The sequence below is a fragment of the Lytechinus pictus genome, chromosome 15, assembly GCF_037042905.1.
Source record: "Lytechinus pictus isolate F3 Inbred chromosome 15, Lp3.0, whole genome shotgun sequence".
NCBI classification, from domain to species: Eukaryota; Metazoa; Echinodermata; class Echinoidea; order Temnopleuroida; family Toxopneustidae; genus Lytechinus; species Lytechinus pictus.
In genome coordinates, this window is record NC_087259.1 from 24,973,456 (window position 1) to 24,993,242 (window position 19,787).

General features: G+C 38.1%; 1 protein-coding gene across 1 annotated transcript; it reads left to right on the top strand.

The window, feature by feature from the left end:
* The first annotated feature begins 891 nt into the window (after positions 1 to 891).
* LOC129277972 (protein SET-like) lies at positions 892 to 14,908 on the top strand. The gene is made up of 7 exons (XM_054914162.2): positions 892 to 1,163; positions 6,337 to 6,533; positions 8,089 to 8,211; positions 8,637 to 8,750; positions 10,807 to 10,974; positions 11,435 to 11,620; positions 12,050 to 14,908. The coding sequence occupies exons 1-7, from the start codon at positions 1,091 to 1,093 to the stop codon at positions 12,137 to 12,139; spliced, it is 951 nt and encodes a 316-aa protein (XP_054770137.1). The 5' UTR covers positions 892 to 1,090; the 3' UTR covers positions 12,140 to 14,908.
* Positions 14,909 to 19,787: the final 4,879 nt, after the last annotated feature.

Here is a 19,787-nt window from a genome sequence, read left to right on the forward strand (position 1 = left end):
TGTGAAACAAAGATTTATTCCTCCCTGAACGTAGGCATATTACCGGCCATTGTTTTAACGTTTTGTGGTTCTGTTCTTCAGTCAAGTCACGATTGTCAAATCTGTAGAATATAAAATTGTATAATAAAAAACAACAAAAACAAAAGAAATAGTGACTCGACGTCATCAACTCTCATTCCCATATCATTGAGTTGTGCGAAATTAAGCAAAATTTTTAAATGTCATGTAACTTTAATTCTATTTTACTTCCGATTTTGATGAAATTTTCAGCGTTATGCTAATTCGATTATTCTCTATTGATTATAAAAATCAACATTTTCTGGGGTGGTAGATATTGGGCCGCTATAATGAAAATAAATATGGAAACAGTTAACCCTAACATAATCACCGACCGGCAAATGTTTTTGCGACAATTAATCGAGCTTCATAATGACCTTTTATACCCCTACCCTGCGGCAAACGGGGAGGGTGGGGGGAGGCACCAGGCTCCTCCCCCTCACTTGATGTAACTCGGCATTGATTCATTAGAAAATCATATGTACTTGAATGAATCAGGAGCATTTGAATTAATATTTGAATGATTCGTGGAGGCAAAATGCGGTTTTTCTTGGTTACATTTTGAACCCCACCCTGAGGACTAACGCAGGACTGCGAAAATTGTGAACCCTGGCAGTTAGTCTTCAAAATATTTTTTGCTTGTGATAAATGTTTCTTAAAAAAGCATAATGAAGTACCTGAGTACTTTTGGGAATTTAAATTGTTTCACTATAAATTTAAATACGCTGTTTATGGCACTTAATCAATTATGTACTGAATTTTTGCAAATAAATCTAATAATTAAATGAAAATGACTGAAACAACGCTATAATTCCCGCGTATGTTCAATGAGATGTCTTTGTCAGTATATCATCATTTGCACGCGGTGCATGCAAAATGTAGTTCAGCGTTTTCGCTGCCTCTCCATTCAGTTTTCAACCCATCAACTTCGAAGTCGAAATTTAACATCCCTTGTGCCAGCAAATAATTTTGCCGTCTTCCGAGCCCATTACGCATGCGCATTCACCCTTGAGCGTAACCTCGTGAAGACAAAATGTCGTCTCCACCAGCTAAAGTTAGGAAAGAAGAAGTCACGAAAAATGGGCAAAATGCCCAGGAATCAGAAAGTGAGTATAACCACATGATTCTTTACACTTCTATCAATCACTGTGACCGTTGAAAAATGTTTTGGCCATCTTGATAAGTTAGGGGACACCTTGATCCGTTCTCATGTCGTCCTCGAAGCGTGGTTCCCTATTGTTGTGTACACTGGTGCATGTGTTATGGCGTTTGTACGTATGATGTGTACGTGGGTCTATGGCGGGTGTCTATTGCACTGAGTCTGTATGGAGTTATGTGCGTGTACTGTAGTGTCGATGGTTGTGGCTGTGCAGAACGGGTCGCCTGTGCTGTGAATAACGTTTCTGAATGAGTATTTTAAGCTATGATTGAAAACACTCTGTTTAGTAATTAGAACCATTATTTTCTCCAAAGGCAAAGACCAAACAGATTCAGACTGAGACCGACTTTAAAGTCTAATGAATAACAAAATAATTTTGATAGCAAATGAGGAGAAAGTGCCCAAAATCCAAATATCAGACACTTAGCCTTAGGCCTACATTCTAATTTTCTAAGCATAATTGGACCAAAACAAAAATACAGTCATTGGATCAAATGAAACTCATGTGTGTATCCAGTACAAATGTTGAATATTAATGTCATATAAAAAAATTGACTAGAATTGAAAAAATATCAGTAGAGGTGCACGGCCAATATTGGAGACTGTCTCCAATGTGGGAGATTATCTCCAATATCAGAGACTTTTGTAAAGAATCTGGGTATCCAATTTCAGAGACAGTCTCCAGTTTTGGAGTCCAATTTCCTTTGTTTACATTTGCTGCAAAAGGATTAACTTGGCGGCAAATAAAAATGTGATAAGCAGATTCCTCATGAAAAATTACCCCTTTTCACCGTCTACTTTAAAAATTCACTGTCTACTTTTGTTTTGATAAGGATTTTTCTTGTCAATCACACACTAAACAAATGGGCTTCTGACCTCAGTGAGACAAAATTTTGGGTGGAAAAAATCATGCTTTTGTTGGTGTTGTTTCTTTTGTCCTTTTGCAAAGCAAGTCTCCAATGTGGGAGATTGTCTCCCTTATTGGAGAGAGTCTCCCATATTGGCCGTGCGCCTCTACTGAATATGGTAAACAGAAATTATTTACTTACTACCAGAAGCTTGTTTTTTGCCAAATTATTGGGCATGCAAAGTTGTGCGCGGCGATCAATTTCAGTGGTTTAAATTGCGCTCTAATTTCTAAACACCAAAATAATTGCTTGATTGTTGAGAAAATAACTTAGCTGTGCTAATGCCGATTTTTATTATTACTATCAATAATTTTGATATAGAAAACGGTAAATAATAATTATTACTTACCAATCGGCACTCTTTCAACTCGCAACATCGGATGTCTTCACTCAGCTGCGTGCGACTTCGTTCTGAAAATGAGCGTGCTTGTCAACAGCATGCATTTCTGATTCAATCGGCCAATATGTCCGATGTTTGGGAGAGTGCCATATTTGGAAGGGTGTCAAATTTCCTGCCGTGGGGAACACCCGCAGCGGCCATTGCAGATTTTCTTGTGATAGATCGAACATGTGCGATATCGACAGTGATATTTCTGGCGGAAATCACTTCCCCCTTACAAGATTTTTTTGGTCATCGATTTTTTGGAGTCCATAATTAGCGAGGGTCATAAGAATCTTTGGAAGTCAAAATCATGGATTTCACCTAGCCTTGAGGACTCCGTGATGATTAAAAAAATATTTTTACATACTTTTACATCACCAAGCATTGACACGGTCCCCATACAGTACGTGCGAAAGCGAAACATGTAAACACGGATGAATTTCCCTTGGAAATCCATCTTGAGACCTAGAAATCGCGTAAATTTGTTGTATTTTATTTATCTATACACCTTCATACGCCTATAAACATGAATAAACTTTTCAACAATTCAAACACTGCTAGTTCTAACTTCAAACGGCATTCTACACTCAGACACTGTAGTTTGACAAGTCAGTAGATGTTAGCTAAGTTATGCCCAATTTAATGAAAACAGACTATTTACAGAACCCCTTCAGCATTCTTTATTTACTCACTATACTATAACCATAAAGTCAGAGAACAGTAGTCTTGGTTTACTGTCCTGAGCTGAATCTAAATTGTTTTCTAGAGAGTGAGTTAAATGATGCTGCTGAAATGTAGTTGTTCTCACCTGAATTATAGTTCTATTTTTGGAAAGTCATATGGATGCTAATAATGGATTAAGGTATCCTTCCCGAATCCACTTTAAGCCTCTAGTGCTAATTGTGAGGTTAAAGGTCAAGTCCACCCCAGAAAATTGTTTATTTGAATCGATAGAGAAAAATCAAACAAACATAACCTGCAAATTTCATCAAAATCGGATGTAAAATAAGAAAGTTATGACATTTTAAAGTTTCGCTTATTTTTCACAAAACAATTAAATGCACAACTCAGCGATATGCAAATGAGAGAGTTGATGATGTCCATCACTCACTATTTCATTTGTTTTTTATTGTTTGAATAATACAATATTTCAATTTTTACAGATTTGACAATACGGACGAACTTAACTTAACCATAAACTATTAAAATAATTGTAATTCCACATGTTCAGGGAGAAATAAAACTTTGTTTCACTTGACAAGGAGGAGAAAATGAGAATATTTCATATTCCATATAATAAAATACAAAAGAAATAGTGAGTGGGTGATGTCATCAGTCTGCCAATTTGCATACTGACCAATATGTGCATATAACCGTTTTGTGAAATTAAGCGAAACTTTAAAATGTCATAACTTTCTTATTTTACATCCGATTTTGATGAAATTTTCAGTGTCTTGTTGGATTTTTCTTTTTTTTTTCAAATCAACTTTTTGTTGGGGCAGACTTGTCCTTTAATAATATCCAACCTTACTGAATGTCATCAACAGTGGACCACAACAAACTTGGGCAAACTGTATCGCATTTGGGATATTTTCTTTTGTATCAGACATTTGCCAATAATTATACATGTAATTTCTCTTACAATTCTTATATTTAACAATTTCATGTGTGAATTTTTTTTTTTGAATAGATGTACCAGTATACAGGGGGTGTGCTCAGGGCAGGTGCCCATGATGTTTCAACTAGGCCCATCATGAGAGAACTATTCAAATAAAATTGAAAGACTGAAAGAAGAAATTAAGAAAATAATCAAAAAGAGAGGTCAGGGTTGCGTTCTGTTTTGCCCCATTCATGCAAGGGGTGTACCGGGCTGAAAATAATTTTGTCTGATAAAATAGAGTAAATTCACCAAGCAAATCACTGAAAATTTGATCAAAATCTGATAACAAATAAAGAAGTTATCGACTTTAAAGTTAAACATTAGTTTGTAAACAGTTATATGCTAATGTGGGAAGCTGAGCTGAGCCAGGCTGGAAAAGATACCAGTAAACAGCAAGATAATGTGAACCATTTACATCCATTCATGAACTGAGCTCTTATTTATTCCTGAATAATCTAACTTAATTGATCCTTACCATGAATTTTAGCCACTTCGAGCATCGGAAATGACCATATTCTGGCTTCGATCGTGGCGTCTTCTTTCGAATTTCTTAGTCATATATCGCTAAACGAACGCAGAGGGCAGCAACACGTTCAATGACTTGATTGACTTCGAATTTCAGCTAATTCCAGCCCATATCAAAACGAGTGTACGGCAGACTGGGACTTATTTGAAATTGAATAATGAAATCAAGATTGAAGTCAAAATAACTGAAAAGGAGGCACATTGCATGATCAGAGACATTCCTTGCCAAGAAGAACCTTGACCTGAGCATTCTGTCCTGCAATGGAACCTGAGGCATATTGCCTGTGTCTATACCAATAGAAACTTTATCTTTTTAAATTTTGCATAGTGGAACAAATAAGAGGCATACTGTTCACCATATTTTTAGCTCTTAAAGTTAAAATGATAGATGGATGGTGTAATGGGAGAGATGGAAATTTAAAGTCAAGAAAGATAAAGATTAGATAGAGTGTCTGTGAGCCTGTTCAGACCGGCAGAGATAGCGCGATCTAGCGCGCTAGATCGCGCTATCTCTGCGGTGTGGAAGGTACAACGTCGTTTCGGTCCGCCCAACAGCGAGCCACGGCGAGCCAAAACGGCGTGCCACTGGAGCACCTCTTGGGGGTGGTCCACGAGAGATAGCGCGGTCTAGCGCGCGCTATCTCTGCCGGTGTGAACCCGAGCTACGATAGCACGCCGGAAGTCATCAAATTGTTATGGCAACACGCTTCTCGACTGACACGGCTCCTCGAAGCACAGTGTTTTGTCTCTCCAGGCTTCGGCGAAGTTTGCGACATATAAACTTAAATGTTGCTTTACTCATTCTGAAATTCTCCTTCCAGTCCAGGTCGGTGAAGCTATTCAGTACTACATTCCAGAAGCCATCACTCCGAGGCTTCGACCATAACCCACGATCGATCACTGTCCCCATTATCAAAACCATCAGGCTCTGAATTACCCGACGACGACGCTCAAAAAGCAACCTTTTAAACTTTCGTCGTCTCTTCTGGGAGTTCGCTTCTATCCATTGTTGTATATCTAAAGTTACAGGTACATCCATAATCCTGCTGCGATCCTGCTGTGATCACGTCCACAAACACAGTTAAAATACAAGAGTCTAGAATCTAGATTAATCAAATTAGAAATACATGCACAATGTATACAACGCCATGAAATAAACGTAGGCCGGCTAGCATAATAGGCACAGCGATATCGAGCTCTCAACTAACTAGTACGGGTTCGTAATAGCGCGCGAAATCTTTGACCGCTCTGACCTCATGACGTCACGCGTCATGGCAACAGGACCTCTCAAAAAAGGGGGTGCTACGATAGACCGCGCTATCTCACTGCGGTGTGAATCCGGCGATCTCATGCTGTTTTTTACTGCTTTTTTAATTCAAATGATAAAACTATCATGCAGACTCACCTTGATAAATCACTTTCGATTTCTTTAATTTGCAAGAGCTGATAACCCCTACAGGGGCGCCTTGGACTTCGGAGGTGACTTAGCGACCCTTGGCTATTTTCCAGATTTTTTTCTCCAGAATATCATGCCTGTATTCAGGACTAACTACATGGTGAACTAATATAAGGCATTTCTACAATGCATGTAATAGAAACAAGTTCATTTGATGACCATACATTCATAACTTGATTTCCTGTTCAGGTGATTTATATCCAGACAAAGAGCACCAGCAGGCGATCGAAGAGATCGACAATGTCCAGAATGAAATTGATAACCTGAATGAGATGGCGAGTGAGGAGATCTTGAAGGTGGAACAGAAGTACAATGCACTGAGGCAACCATACTTCGAGAACAGAGCAAAACTTATCGACAAGATACCTCACTTCTGGGCCACCACTGTATCCTTTCTGATATCTGAGCATGATAGGAATAAACAATGAAGTTCAAATCGTAAATATATTCCATACTTTTGAGACATGATAATGAGTAAAAATTAGTAAACAGACAAACATTAGTGTTTGGCGGCCAGGGGTAAATTCATCTGGGGTGGTATTCTGAGTGCGTTTTATCTTAGCTGTATAGCTGTTTTAATTTATAGGTATTCTGAAAAGTGCTATAATTGCATGTACATGTAACTTGTGTTAGATATTTTGTTATACCTTGGGTGTCATCTTTCTATATAACGCTCTTCATGCACTGCACGCAAATAGCTTTTGGTGCCATCAAAAATCTTTTAGCAACAATTATGCTCCAGAGGTACAACAGGGTCGGTGGCATTTTAACTTGTTTGCAGCACAGAGATTGTCTTGCTTCATGTTAGGTTATTTTTACAGGTTTTTTTTTATACCTCGATAAGAGGATATACACACCAAATTACTGCTGCTTTTGCCACTCAAACACATGTCCTGAGAATGTTTTCTTTCGATGCCTGTTTCCTTAAAGGTGACGTTCCCATTATGGTAACTACAATGGTTATAGGGCCCAATGAAAGTCAATGTTATATAATAGTTGATAATCAATATTACCATAATTGAAAACTTATGGTGGCTACTGGTTAGATGAATAAGGCAACATAATTTGACAAAATTTTATTATTAGCTCATTCATAACCCCCTGATCTGGTATGTCTTGGTTATGAAAAACTTAAAGGGATGGTCCGGGCTGAAAATATTTATATCTTAATACATAGAGTAGAATTCACTGACCAAAATGCCGAAAATTTCATCAAAATCGGATAACAAATAATAAAGTTATTGAAGTTTAAAGTTTAGCAATATTTTGTGAAAACAGTCGTCATGAATATTCATGAGGTGGGCTGATGATGTCACATCTCCACTTTCCGTTTTCTTATGTTATTACATAAAATCATATTTTTTTCATTATTTCATACTTGTGTGAATAATATGTCTCCCTTATAATGAAATAAGTTGCAGCAATAAATATCTAATGCACTAAATCAGTTGTCATTCCAATTTTTCTAGTTCTTGGAGGAAAAAATTTGAATAAACCTAATTTCATATAATAAAATACAAAAGAACAAGTGGAGATGTGACATCATCAGCCCACCTAATGAATATTCATGACGACTGTTTTCCCAAAATATTGCTAAACTTTAAAATTCAATAACTTTGTTATTTGTTATCCGATTTTGATGAAATTTTCGGCATTTTGCTCAGTGAATTCTACTCTATTTATTAAGCTATAAATACTTTCAGCCCGGACCATCCCTTTAAGTGCAATATCAAGAACGCAATGACAGTTTTGCATATTTTGTGCCTCTTTGCCACAAGGAGTTCTTTCACTGAGCTTTTATGTATATGAACTTCTAACAAGATTTCTGATTAGATATAATATTTTATTGGTGTAGACCGGAAATGTTGCTGTATATAAATTAAAATTGAATTTTTTTTTGCATCTTCCGTGAATTCTCCTTAACCTATCATTTTACTTCAGTTCACACATCACCCTCAATTATCAATGTTGTTAGACGAAGGAGACGAAGATGCACTACAGTACCTTTCAAAGGTTGAGGTCAAAGAATTTGACGACATTAAATCAGGTTACAGAATTAATTTTGTAAGTATGGCCATTTAAGTTGCTTCATTTATATAGAGAGTATCACAAATGATATGACATTTACAATTTTGATTGAATAGTGTCCTACATGCTGACATTTGTTACTACTTATTTTATCCATTCTGGAAAGTGAACTTAAAAAAATTCTTTCCGAGGCAGAAACTCAAGGAATGTCAAAAAGTTTTTAAAATCTTCTTGAAAAGTCATTGAATTTTTGCTATAATGTTTGACACCTTATCAAGTTGATTATGATTAAGCTGTAAAGTTAATGTCTAAGCCCTTTTACTCATGGTCAATTGGTCATAAAAGGTAAATATTTTTCTGCAATTGAGAGTGATAACATTTTGGGGAATTTTTAAAATCTGAAGGCATACAATGTATGTATCCTCTATCAATTTGCTTTTTTTTTCTACCCTCTTCCATAGTTCTTCACACCCAACCCTTACTTTGAGAATGATGTAATAAGCAAAGAGTTCCACTTAAATGAGACAGGAGATCCCAAATCAAAGGCAACGCCCATCAGGTGGAAACCAAACAAGGTAAGTCCATTGGAAACAAGATGGAGTTTAGGCCTGAGTCATGCCAGCGAATTGAGTTTGGCATTCCAGTTGAACGATGTTGGGACGTTGAAATAATAATTTAAAAAACTTGTGTTTGCGCATCAGTGATGCAAATGCTTCCTCTTTTTCAGCTTTTTATCCTTTTTTGCCGTGAAAGTACTGCAGGGTTTTTTTTCTAAAAATTGTATTATACACATATCAGAGAAATTTGAAAAATACTATTTTTACATCCAAAATCACCCTTTCATCCCTTCATTTTGTCGGGTTGTCACACTTGGTTCCCAACAGCTAGATTTCTTTGTATCACATGTATTGAACAATGTTGATTCCCCATCAACATAATCTGAATCTGAATTAGCATCCTGTCTTTCGCATCTGAAATCGATAGAAAGTCTTTTGCATCTGCTACCAAGCCTACCCCTTCTCTCTCTCTTAAAAAATTGAGATTTTGGAAGAAACTGGTATATAGGGCTTAATTTATCTATTTTTTCAAGGAGGAGGACAACAAGGATAAAGAGGAAGATGGGAAGAGGAGGATTAGAAAGAGGAGGAGGAGGAAAGAAACTGGTATATAGGTATCCCGCATGCAGCGCTCGGCAGAGTTGCAGCTCCTAAGCCATAGTTTTGCTTGTAAGTTCATAGCATAGCCGCTTGCCATTGGAGGGGCAGTTACCTCAGAAACAAAAACCTGAATTTCAGTTGGGGAGGGGCAGGGAAATTCTACAACATTTTTTTTAATTAGAAAATTGGGTATGTATTTGTAAAAAAAAAAAGCATATTATATATGGGGTCACCTCTATGGCCGTACACAGCATTGATGGGGCAGGCGGCAGTTTCCCTTTCCAGCCCCACCTAAAAAAAAAAAAAAATGATGACACTTTTTTGTAGAAATTTTGACTTCACCAATCTTGTGTTCCAAATCTTTCAATTTCACCATCAAAGATGTGCAAGTGCCCTCAGTGAAAAGCTTGATCATGTCGCTTTCTTGCTTTCAAGGTTGTTTTGACCAAATTTGTGCATTTCCTACACCATCTGGAAAATTTACCAATACGGAACTAATAACCATTGAAAAATTTGACGGAGCCTCCTCCCCCCCCCAAAAAAAAAAGGTTGGTCCCTGGGATCTTTGCCTCCCCCATATCCAGGTCTGCTTCCGGTGCGCTTGCTGATGTTTACAACGTCTTCTGCAAAGGATTCTACTATATCATGCACTACTTGTCACCTCTGGGCGGTTTGCAGTTTCAAATGTGCATGTCACATCACAATCAAATGCATGGAGATTGCTTGGTCCTGCTGGGCCGAATTGGTTATTGCCAAAAACCATAGAACCTAGACAAGAAAAATAAAGAAATATGACATTCCAATCCAGCTTCCAATCCTTTAATTCATTGTGAAATGGTTAAAATGAAAAAGAATACTGTTTTTCTCAGATGAAAATCACATGGATTGATTGTGCTGCTGGCACTTGTTGGAACACTAGAGTGGGAAAAAGTGTGGTTGGAGTCTGATCGCATTAGACAGATTCCGGTGTGCTTGGATGGTTGGTTGGCTTGGGCCTTATGAAGATATTCACAGGACTCTGTAGTAATACTGGAATTTGTCTGACGTCTGATCACATTCATGTCGCATTTTCCAGTATCCTGATGAAACAAGTGACAGTAGCATTATTCATAATTCTATCAGAGAAAAAATATTTTGTGTTCAGTTTATTTTGTTTTTTCACAATATTGACATTCAAATTCAAACTTTATATCAATGACATGTAAATATGGTTTGCATGTCATATTTCTGAATTTCTTTGACAGGATGAGTTGTGGTGGTCCTCAATTTTGATGCACATTTTTTTTTTTAGCTGCAGTGCATCAGGTCTCAAGGGCACTTTAGATTTCTGATTATGGTTTGGAAATCAACATTGTTATTTATAGTTGGGAACAAATAAATCCTAATTCTGCCCAATTCTAAAGATTACTACTGGTTGGATTGCACTGAGTTCCTACTTGTTTATTATCATATAAAATGTCTGTCTTTTTTGCAGGATCTGACAAAGAGAAATCTGGGTACCCTCAAGGATGGTCGCAAGAGGACACACACGGACAATGAAAGCTTCTTCTGTTGGTTCACAGAGCAATCAGAAGCAGGGGCAGACGAGCTCGGAGAGGTGCTCAAAGACGACATCTGGCCCAACCCATTACAATTCTTCTTGGTGAGCAAACTGAATTACATGTAGCTGTAGTAATGGTAGAGATAACAGTGATTGTAGGGTAAGGGTGATAGTCGTGGATAGTGGCAGTTTGGTGGTCGTGAAGCGGGATGTGGTAATGGGTTGGTCATGGAGTGGAGATGACAGGTGGTGGTGGTGGTGGTGGTGATGGTAATGGTGTATGGTGATGGTGTATGGTGATGGTAATGGTGTATGGTGATGGTAATGGTGAATGGTGTGTGGTGTACTAAAGGATGGGGGGATATTGGTGACGGAGATGTGCTAAGAGTGAAGTTAGGGAGTGATGGTGGTGGTATTGTGATGATCATGGAATGGTAATGTCAGTGTGGTCAGGATGGGGGGGGGGGGTCTGTCAATAGATTTGATATCCATTGTGTAACATGGGCCTTATGTTCTTTATTGGTATGCGTGTGTTAAAGAAATGATCGTCTCCAACTCATAGGTGCCTCCTGCTGAGGATGAGGGAACGAGTGACATCATGGACAGCGGAGAGCTGGAAGCCCTTGACGAGTACGACGAGGGAGAGGATGACGATGACCTCGATGATGATGACCTTGATGGAGAAGATGACTTAGATGGTAGCGGGGGTGAAGACGATGACATCGAAGGAGAGGATGATGACGAGGACGTAAGTTGCGTTTATATTTATGTTGATGGATATCCATAACCCTCCTTAACTATGATTCGTTCATGCTATTGGCATGTACTAAATACTTTTTGCATTGTGTGAAAGTGACATGTACCAAATGGGAAAAGAAGGTAAATCAAACATTTTGAATAATTTTCTATTGAAAGAAGTATATTTTTGACTGTGTTATGCTATGTTATATTAAATTTTTTGTACATTAGTCCTTTTGAATTGATTGGCTTGTTAAGGTGTTGACTTCTTTTAAACCCACACACCCACAATCCTGACTGAATTGACAGAGTATTTTTAATGATTATTTTCTACTTATTTTCAATATTATTTAAGTTGTTTTCAATATGAAGACAGTGATTTCCTTGATGCCAAATACTTTTAAGCTAAATTGTGCATTTGATCCTATCTGTTTTGCAGGATGAAGATGATGATGATGATGGCGAAGGTGACATCGTTGAGGAGGTAGAGGGTGACGACGATGATGGAGGCGATGATGGTGGGGACTAATGCTTTTGTCAAAAAACAAACTGTTCATAGTTCATGCTACACAAGAACTGTATTGTATAAAGATTTTCTCTACATGTTTCCATGCATTTGGTCTTCATGCGTCCTGTTTATTATTTCCTATTTTTTTTCTTTTTAATATATATATTCAGTGGGCAAAGTCTGGACTTTGTGCAGCGTTCTTAGAATATGATATGAGGAAGACAAAAAAAATGATTTATGTAGCATGTCATATGCTGCCATTCAATCATTCCCTGTAAATGGAAAATAGCATCATTTTATTCAAGTCTGGTCTTACTTTCAGTGTGGCGAGTATCTGACTATTGAAAAACCAAATTTTTTTGCAAGAAGGGACTTTCCGAAGTTAGATGTCTGCCATCTCTTGTGAATTTATTGAATTCTTCATGGTGTTTTTGCATTGTGCGATGTTTTGGTATACCTTGGCAATTTGCGATGTTTGCAACAAATTTTTGTTTTTCAGTTGACCAGTTGCTTCAGTTCCAGGACATGTGAAGTTGCAAACAACTATCGCATGATCCAGGCCGCTTTTGAGGCAATTACCTTCACTAGCATATGCAGTTCTTATACATGTATATGCATATAGCGTGTAGCGTTTTTGATGTAGTTTTCGAGCTGCACAGAGCTAATGGCGGTATATATAGCACATTTTGTTGTGTTAGTGCAAGAACGCCCTCAGCAAAACATTTTCGCGAAATTCCCTTGAGCACTGCACTTTTGCATGCTGCTATAAGCTAAGGGCGTTTTTGTGCGCAAGTGGTGCACGAAGGTGTGGTGTTAAGGGAGTTCTTGCACCGACAACAATTTGTTTTGCAAGGATTTTATACTAATCCGTTGTTCAAATAATGGTTAGTATACTCACCTGCAATTATGCCACAGTCACCAACAACGCCGACTCGATACCGACCAAATCTAGTAGGTTATTTGAGATTACTTACCATTGGTCAGTTCAGAGTCTATTGGTTGGTATAACTGTAGCATAAGTTTGAGTGGATCAGGACCATGATGCGTAAGCGAAGGATTAGGACTACCATATCAATTCAACTATCGTTGTGTTCTGAAATTTAGGTTAACCAATGTTAGGGCTTGGGGGGGGGGGGGGGGGGCATCATGAAAACTGTTTTATTATGACAAAATAATGTGATATTTAAGTATTTCGAGTACCACATGTTTCATTGTATAGATTGTTTTTGTAGCTGCGTTTGAAGAATTGTCAATGGGTAGAACAGAACGTTTTTTTTTTATTTGGTAAATCTGAGAGACAATTTTTTTTTCTAGAAAAACAAACAAAAAAATGGACGGATGCAATATGTAGTTTGGAAATATCAGTGGATCACAAGATGCAGTGGGATTTTCTGGGAGCTTCGGACACTTTTATCCCGATTCAGTGTAGCGGTAACAAAGGCTGCTACAAGATTTTAAACCCAATTTGAGGAGATGTACATTTGTTGAAGGGTGTTGAAAAAGGGAATGAATGAATTTGGTGCTTGTCCCTCGACAAAAAGTGTTGAAAATAACCTAACTTGAATAAAATACTTTCTCATCATGTATTGCCGTGCCAAGAATCGATTATGCATATCCAATATTTTTTATTTCCTCATTTCCGTTATGTTGAAGACATTTTCTCTCCAGTCCTGTAAGAAAGAAGAAAAAAGAGTAAACATTTGTACAAATCTTGCACCGTAATGTGTTGTTCAGAATTTCTGTGGAAGTACAAAAGAAATTCTTGTATGATAGTAATACGAGCGTACAGATAGCCTAATTAATATAGTTTTTTTTGTACTGTTATTTTAATTGTGTTGCTTTTTAATCTCCATATACGCTACCTATTATAAGTCCTGTATATTAATGATTTCTGTTCAATCAATTTTCTCTTACGGAAGAGACAAATGAGAATACCCTGAAATGAATCGGAATTTGTTGCAAATGGACCACATGTAAGATTAAATTTATTGTTCAGATGCACTTGAGTAAATTGTGATAATATTTGTTAAATAGTTGGTTCGGTATTCATAGTTTATCTCTTTCCCTCAAAGCTGAAAACAAATTGTACAGACTCAAAATGTGTAAAAAGTAGTTGGATAAGAGATGAAAATTTTGGGATTTACAAGACTTCAAGATATTTGAACTACATGTCTCAACTATCACTTTTTCAATGTACATGTATTTGTATGAAAATTCACGATTTCAGATTTTTTTTTATAGAGGAAAGCATGTTATGAGAAAGGTCAAGCTTTGCTGTTGGCCTTTCTTAAAGTGTGCTTTTTGAGCTTGTCTTGCTTTGTAGCTGTGCGCTGTACAATGAACAGGATTGTAAATATATAAATCAATCAGCAGAAAAAAAGAAAAACCTATGTTCGGATAATATAGGAATGAAAATGAATTTTTGTTGATTAGCCCGGAAAATTTTGAATTGTCTAAAGTGTAAGCATCTTGCGACATTTACTACTTTGTTTTTTTTTTAGATTACCCGTTGAATTTGTTTTTATCGCTTCTGCATATTTAAAAATACTGCAGCTTTTCTGTGAAAATGACAAAAACACACATGCACATAATATTTCTTATTTAATGGGAAGAAATTGTGTACAAAATTCTGTAAAACGACATGATTTTGTTCATTACTCTACATCTTGTCAGAAGGGTAATGTTTGGTTAGAAAGGAGACAGATGTGAAGAGTTCACTTTGGACAATTTAACCCCCCACAAATCTTGATTGTTTCAAAATTAAAACTTCACTTAGATTCCATCCAACAATGCAGGTTATTCACTGATTGTAGTTTGTTATTCTTGTCTCTTTGCGTACTTATTGGACAATTTTCATCTCCCTACTGGATTGAACACAGTGTTACATGGTGTGAACTTAACGCAGGTGCTTTGTTAAATTAGAGTATTTTACATTGTGACTATTTGTTCATACTGTGATGAAATGTTTTCCAGAAGGGATGACTGAATAAGGTGGGGACTTTTACTAGGACTTTGGTATTCAGCCGTATAGATTATCCGAGTGATGACGTCTTTGTCTTTCTGGCACAAGGGTGCTGGCTCGGTTCCATGACATTTGCTCCGGCGACAATTGCTCCGCTCTAAATTCAACACTCTAATGGAATGACCAACTTCAACCCTGGATTTAACACCATACTCTGTCCTAAACCTAACCCTGACATGAATCCTATTGCAAACCTAACCCTGACCCTATATCTTAGACGAAATAAAGCCCGGAGCAATTGTCACCAGAGCAAGTGTCTTGTCACCGCTGGCTCAAGTGCATGCTACAGAGAAGATAGAGAGGATACTTAGAAAAGACGAGAGAGGAAAGAGGAGGGGGTAGATGGTAAGGATGGATCAAAGACAGTTCCGAGTCACCAGGGTCCCGTAACACAAAGGTTAACGATTAATCGTATGCTCGATTTTCATGATTGATTGTACATTGTATTCAATGCAATCAATCGTAGAAAAATGTACGATCATTGCTAAGCAGTTAGTCCACGTCCTGGACGATTTTTATTGATTTGGCAAACCAAAGAGGCAAACCCTATCGGACCGTACCGATACCCCCGCGCGCACACATAACCAACACACACCCGCCCTCCACTGATTCACTTACCCCCAGTGATTCGCCTAACCATGGGCCTAACCCAGTGATTCGCTTAACCATGGGCCTAACCCAATGATTCACTGATTCACTTTCGTGTGACTATTCAGGGGGTGTGTGTGTATTCGTGTTCTGGGATGTAGTGTGTTATGTGTTTGGTAGTGGTATCGTACCAAATAACAGTCCAGGAGGTGGACTACTAAGCAGTGTGTTACGAGCCCCAGGTCACTGGTTACTTCATGGACACCTGACTCGGATTAAGACATAGGTTCAAGGCCGTCAATGTGACCTTGAAGGCTGGCTTCAGAGGGAAAACAGATTGAAAAAGCTTATCAAGTATTGCAAGCCCGGCAATTTGACAATTAGAGTTGGCATTTGATCTAGCAGTGCTGTAGACCTTGGTCCCGATTCATATACACTTGGACTTGTTATAACAAAGTTACTATCAGTTTGAAGAATTTCAGTAGCTTTTAACTGTTATTGCCAATTTATTAAGCATGACAAGATTTGTGAAACGGATCCCAGGAAGAGGGAGAGAGAGAGAAAAAAAATTGAGCAGGAAATTGCTACTTGGTCTTCACCCACTTTGTCTACTTTCCATTTGGTCTCATGAGACTCATCTAATATAGTTGGATCGTTATTTGTCTACAATTTTTTTGTCTTCTAATCATTTAATGTAATTGCCATAAGTCCATTTTGTGTGATTTCCAGTTAGGCTAACTATACCCATTTCATCTAGTATCCACTTAGTGTGAATGATTTGGTGAAATGTTTACAAATAAAATCCTCATTCAGCAAAGTGCAAAATTTACGAAGTGGAAATTCGGCTATCTGGGCATCGGGTTAATTGATTTGGATAAAGTGCAGTGCAGACACTGATCTGTATACAGATCAGTGCCTGGCAATTAACCCAAGTTGATAGATCAAATGGGTGGAGCCAATGTGGTACTGAGAAGAAGATTAAGTGAATATTTGAGCTCCTGACGTTGCTTAAGTGTTTCAGATGCTTGGTTGATGTAGTTTTAGAGAGCCAGACTCTGAGACAGAATGTCAGCGGTGACCACTACCCCCCCCAGCAGTGTAACAGGGGTTGGTGGCCAGGGGGGGGGGGGGGGGGGGCAAGAGCCAAAAATTTCCCGGTCATATCATGGAACAGGCAATCGCGTCATGAGGCAAAAATTTTGAGGGGGTGATATGGTGTATCGGGCAAAAAATGGAAATGCGAGCGAGCGAGCAAAATTTTTTGACATTTTTATTACAAACATCCAATTTTGTGATAGATTTTGACATAATGTTAAAAAAAGATATCATATTTCACCCTTCTCTTTTTTTTTGTACGCCACGGTAAATAAGATTTTTTTAATGCCGATTGTGCGCATCAGGGCGAAGCTCTATATGCTCGAGGGGGCCAGTATGGCGCGTGTGGCAAGAAGTAGCTTAATGTAAGTACCGAAGCGAAGCGAGCGAGAAAAAAAATCACCTTTTCATGATAATCTAACATGAAAATAGATTTTGACCTGATATTCAGAAATATATAATACGCTTTTCCTTTGCTTTTCTGTCTTTCCTACTTTTTGTTTGTTTGGTTGTAGAGCTTTTTGGGGCCATGGTCCAAACTCATCCATACAACAGTTCAACAGTGCTATGTGGGTGGGGTCCGGGGAACCCCGGAACCTCTTGATATTAAAGCCATTTTAAACCTTACAGATGGCCACTAATTTTAATCAAAAGTTCATGTTTATCTATATAGCTTTCACACAACACATAAATTCAATGCAGTTGCGTACCATAATCATTCACATATTTTGAGGGGGTACACCTTAGCAAATGTGGGAAAATTTGTAAACAGTCGCCAGCGAAGCGAGCCAGAAAGTAACAAGTGGAACGCCTCTGGCAGTCTCGCCTGCATTACGCAATATAATATAGCAGCAGTGCTAACTTTGAAAACTACTATAAAATAATCATTAACAAAAACATCATTCATATAATGACATAATACCACGTTCATTGACCATAAATGACATTTGAACGGAGACTTAAGACTGTCAACTACACCCATGTCCACATTTCATTCACTCTATCCATAAACTTTCAAAGTTATGATGGCACTTCAACAATTACCCCAACATGGCCTAAGTTTATTGACCTTAACTGACCTTTGACTTGGTTTTGTGACCTGAAACTCACAGGGGATGTTCAGTGGTGCTTGATTACTCTTATATCCCAAGTTTTATGAACTAGATCCATAAACTTTCAGAGTTAGGATGGTAATTCAACAAATACCCCCAACACGGCCAAAGTTCATTGACCTTAAATGACCATTTACCATGGTCATGTGACCTGAAACTCGCACAGGATATTCAGTGGTACTTGATTAACCTAATGTCCAAGTTTCATGAACTAAATCCATAAATTTTCAAAGTTATGATGGCAATTCAACAAATACCCCCAACTTGGCCAAAGTTCATTGACCCTAAATGACCTTTGACCTTGGTCATGTGACCTGAAACTCAGGCAGGATGTTCACTAATACTTGATTAACCTTATGGCCAAGTTTCATGGACTAGATTTATAAACTTTCAAAGTTATGATAGTAATTCAACAAATACCCCCAACTTGACCAAAGTTCATTGACCCTAAATGACCTTTGACCTTGGTCACTTGACCTGAATCTCGAGCAGGATGTTCACTAATACTTGATTTACCTTATGCCCAAGTTTCATGAACTAGGTCCATATACTGTCTAAGTTATGATGTCATTTCAAAAACTTAACCTTCGGTTAAGATTTTGAAAATAATTTTCCCAACATGGTCTAAGTTCATTGACCCTAAATGACCTTTGACCTTGGTCATGTGATTTGAAACTCTGGCAGGATGTTCAGTAATACTTGATTAAGCTTATGTCCAAGTTTCATGAACTAGGTCCATATACTTTCTAAGTTATGATGTCATTTCAAAAACTTAACCTTAGGTTAAGATTTGATGTTGACGCCGCCGTCGGAAAAGCGGCGCCTATAGTCTCGCTCTGCTATGCAGGCGAGACAAAAATGGCCTTTTGAAATGAAATTCTAATTATGTGATAGATTTTTACATCATAGCAAATATCATGTCATATATATATTTCTTCATTCATCTCATTTCGCTGCCTCCTTTATTTTCTTTTATTTCCCCTTGGCTGTGGAACCACCCCCCCCCCCCGGTACGCCAGTGCTTAAACGCAAAGTTCAATGCAGAAAGGGTTCATACAGGGGCCGTTATAGAGCCCTTTAAAGGTTACAGATGAAGGGGAATCAATGCATGGGGTCTTGGACAGAGCCCCCGGTAGCTTTGGAGAATTAGCAAGTTTATGATGATAATTATCGTCAATCCTCGGCAGCACGGTAGTTTTATCTTGTCCCTTTTCTATATTTTCCAATTTAGATTTTGGCTCATTCCATTCTACCTCCATTTCCCGCTTTTGTTTGCCTTTTTTGGTCATCTTTAATTTATTTCCCTGTCTTACTAATCATTGTAAACTATTGTATTTGTATATCGGGGAGAATTGTTCTTTCACACATGTTCTTCTTTCCTTCTATTTTCCCGTTTTCTTTCCGTTTTCCCTTTTTATGTTTTTCTTCGTTTTCTTTTCCCTTCCCTTTCCTTTTCCCCCGTTCCTTTTTTTTCCCTTTCCCTTTCTTTCTCCCCCTTTTTTTCTTTTTCCCGTTTCTTATTTTATTTTCCCGGTGAACTCCGCCAGGGGAGGCAGCTGGCCCCCTGCCCCCCCCCCCCCGCCTGTTACGCCACTGCCCCCGCTTCCTCCCTCCCCCTCCCTAATGCTTTAAAAAGAGGAACATGCACGGCAAAAAAACAATGGAATGTCCTAGCGTCCATGGAAACATATCCACTAAAATGTCATCAAAAATTATCTTCGAAATTTATGACAAAGGGCCGTATGCATAAAGACAAGCAATTGCTTATAAGCAAATGCTTTAAGCAAAAGCAAGAGCTGGTCAAGCAAAAGGGCAAGTTCAAGCAATTGCTTAAATTCGTATGCACAAGCTT

Excerpts from the sequence above, each read along its gene's own strand:
- LOC129277972 (XM_054914162.2), top strand. The coding sequence starts at position 1,091 with ATGTCGTCTCCACCAGCTAAAGTTAGGAAAGAAGAAGTCACGAAAAAT. Across the intron at positions 6,534-8,088 it reads CTCACTTCTGGGCCACCACT|TTCACACATCACCCTCAATT; the intron begins GTATCCTTTCTG and ends ATTTTACTTCAG. Across the intron at positions 10,975-11,434 it reads ACCCATTACAATTCTTCTTG|GTGCCTCCTGCTGAGGATGA; the intron begins GTGAGCAAACTG and ends TCCAACTCATAG.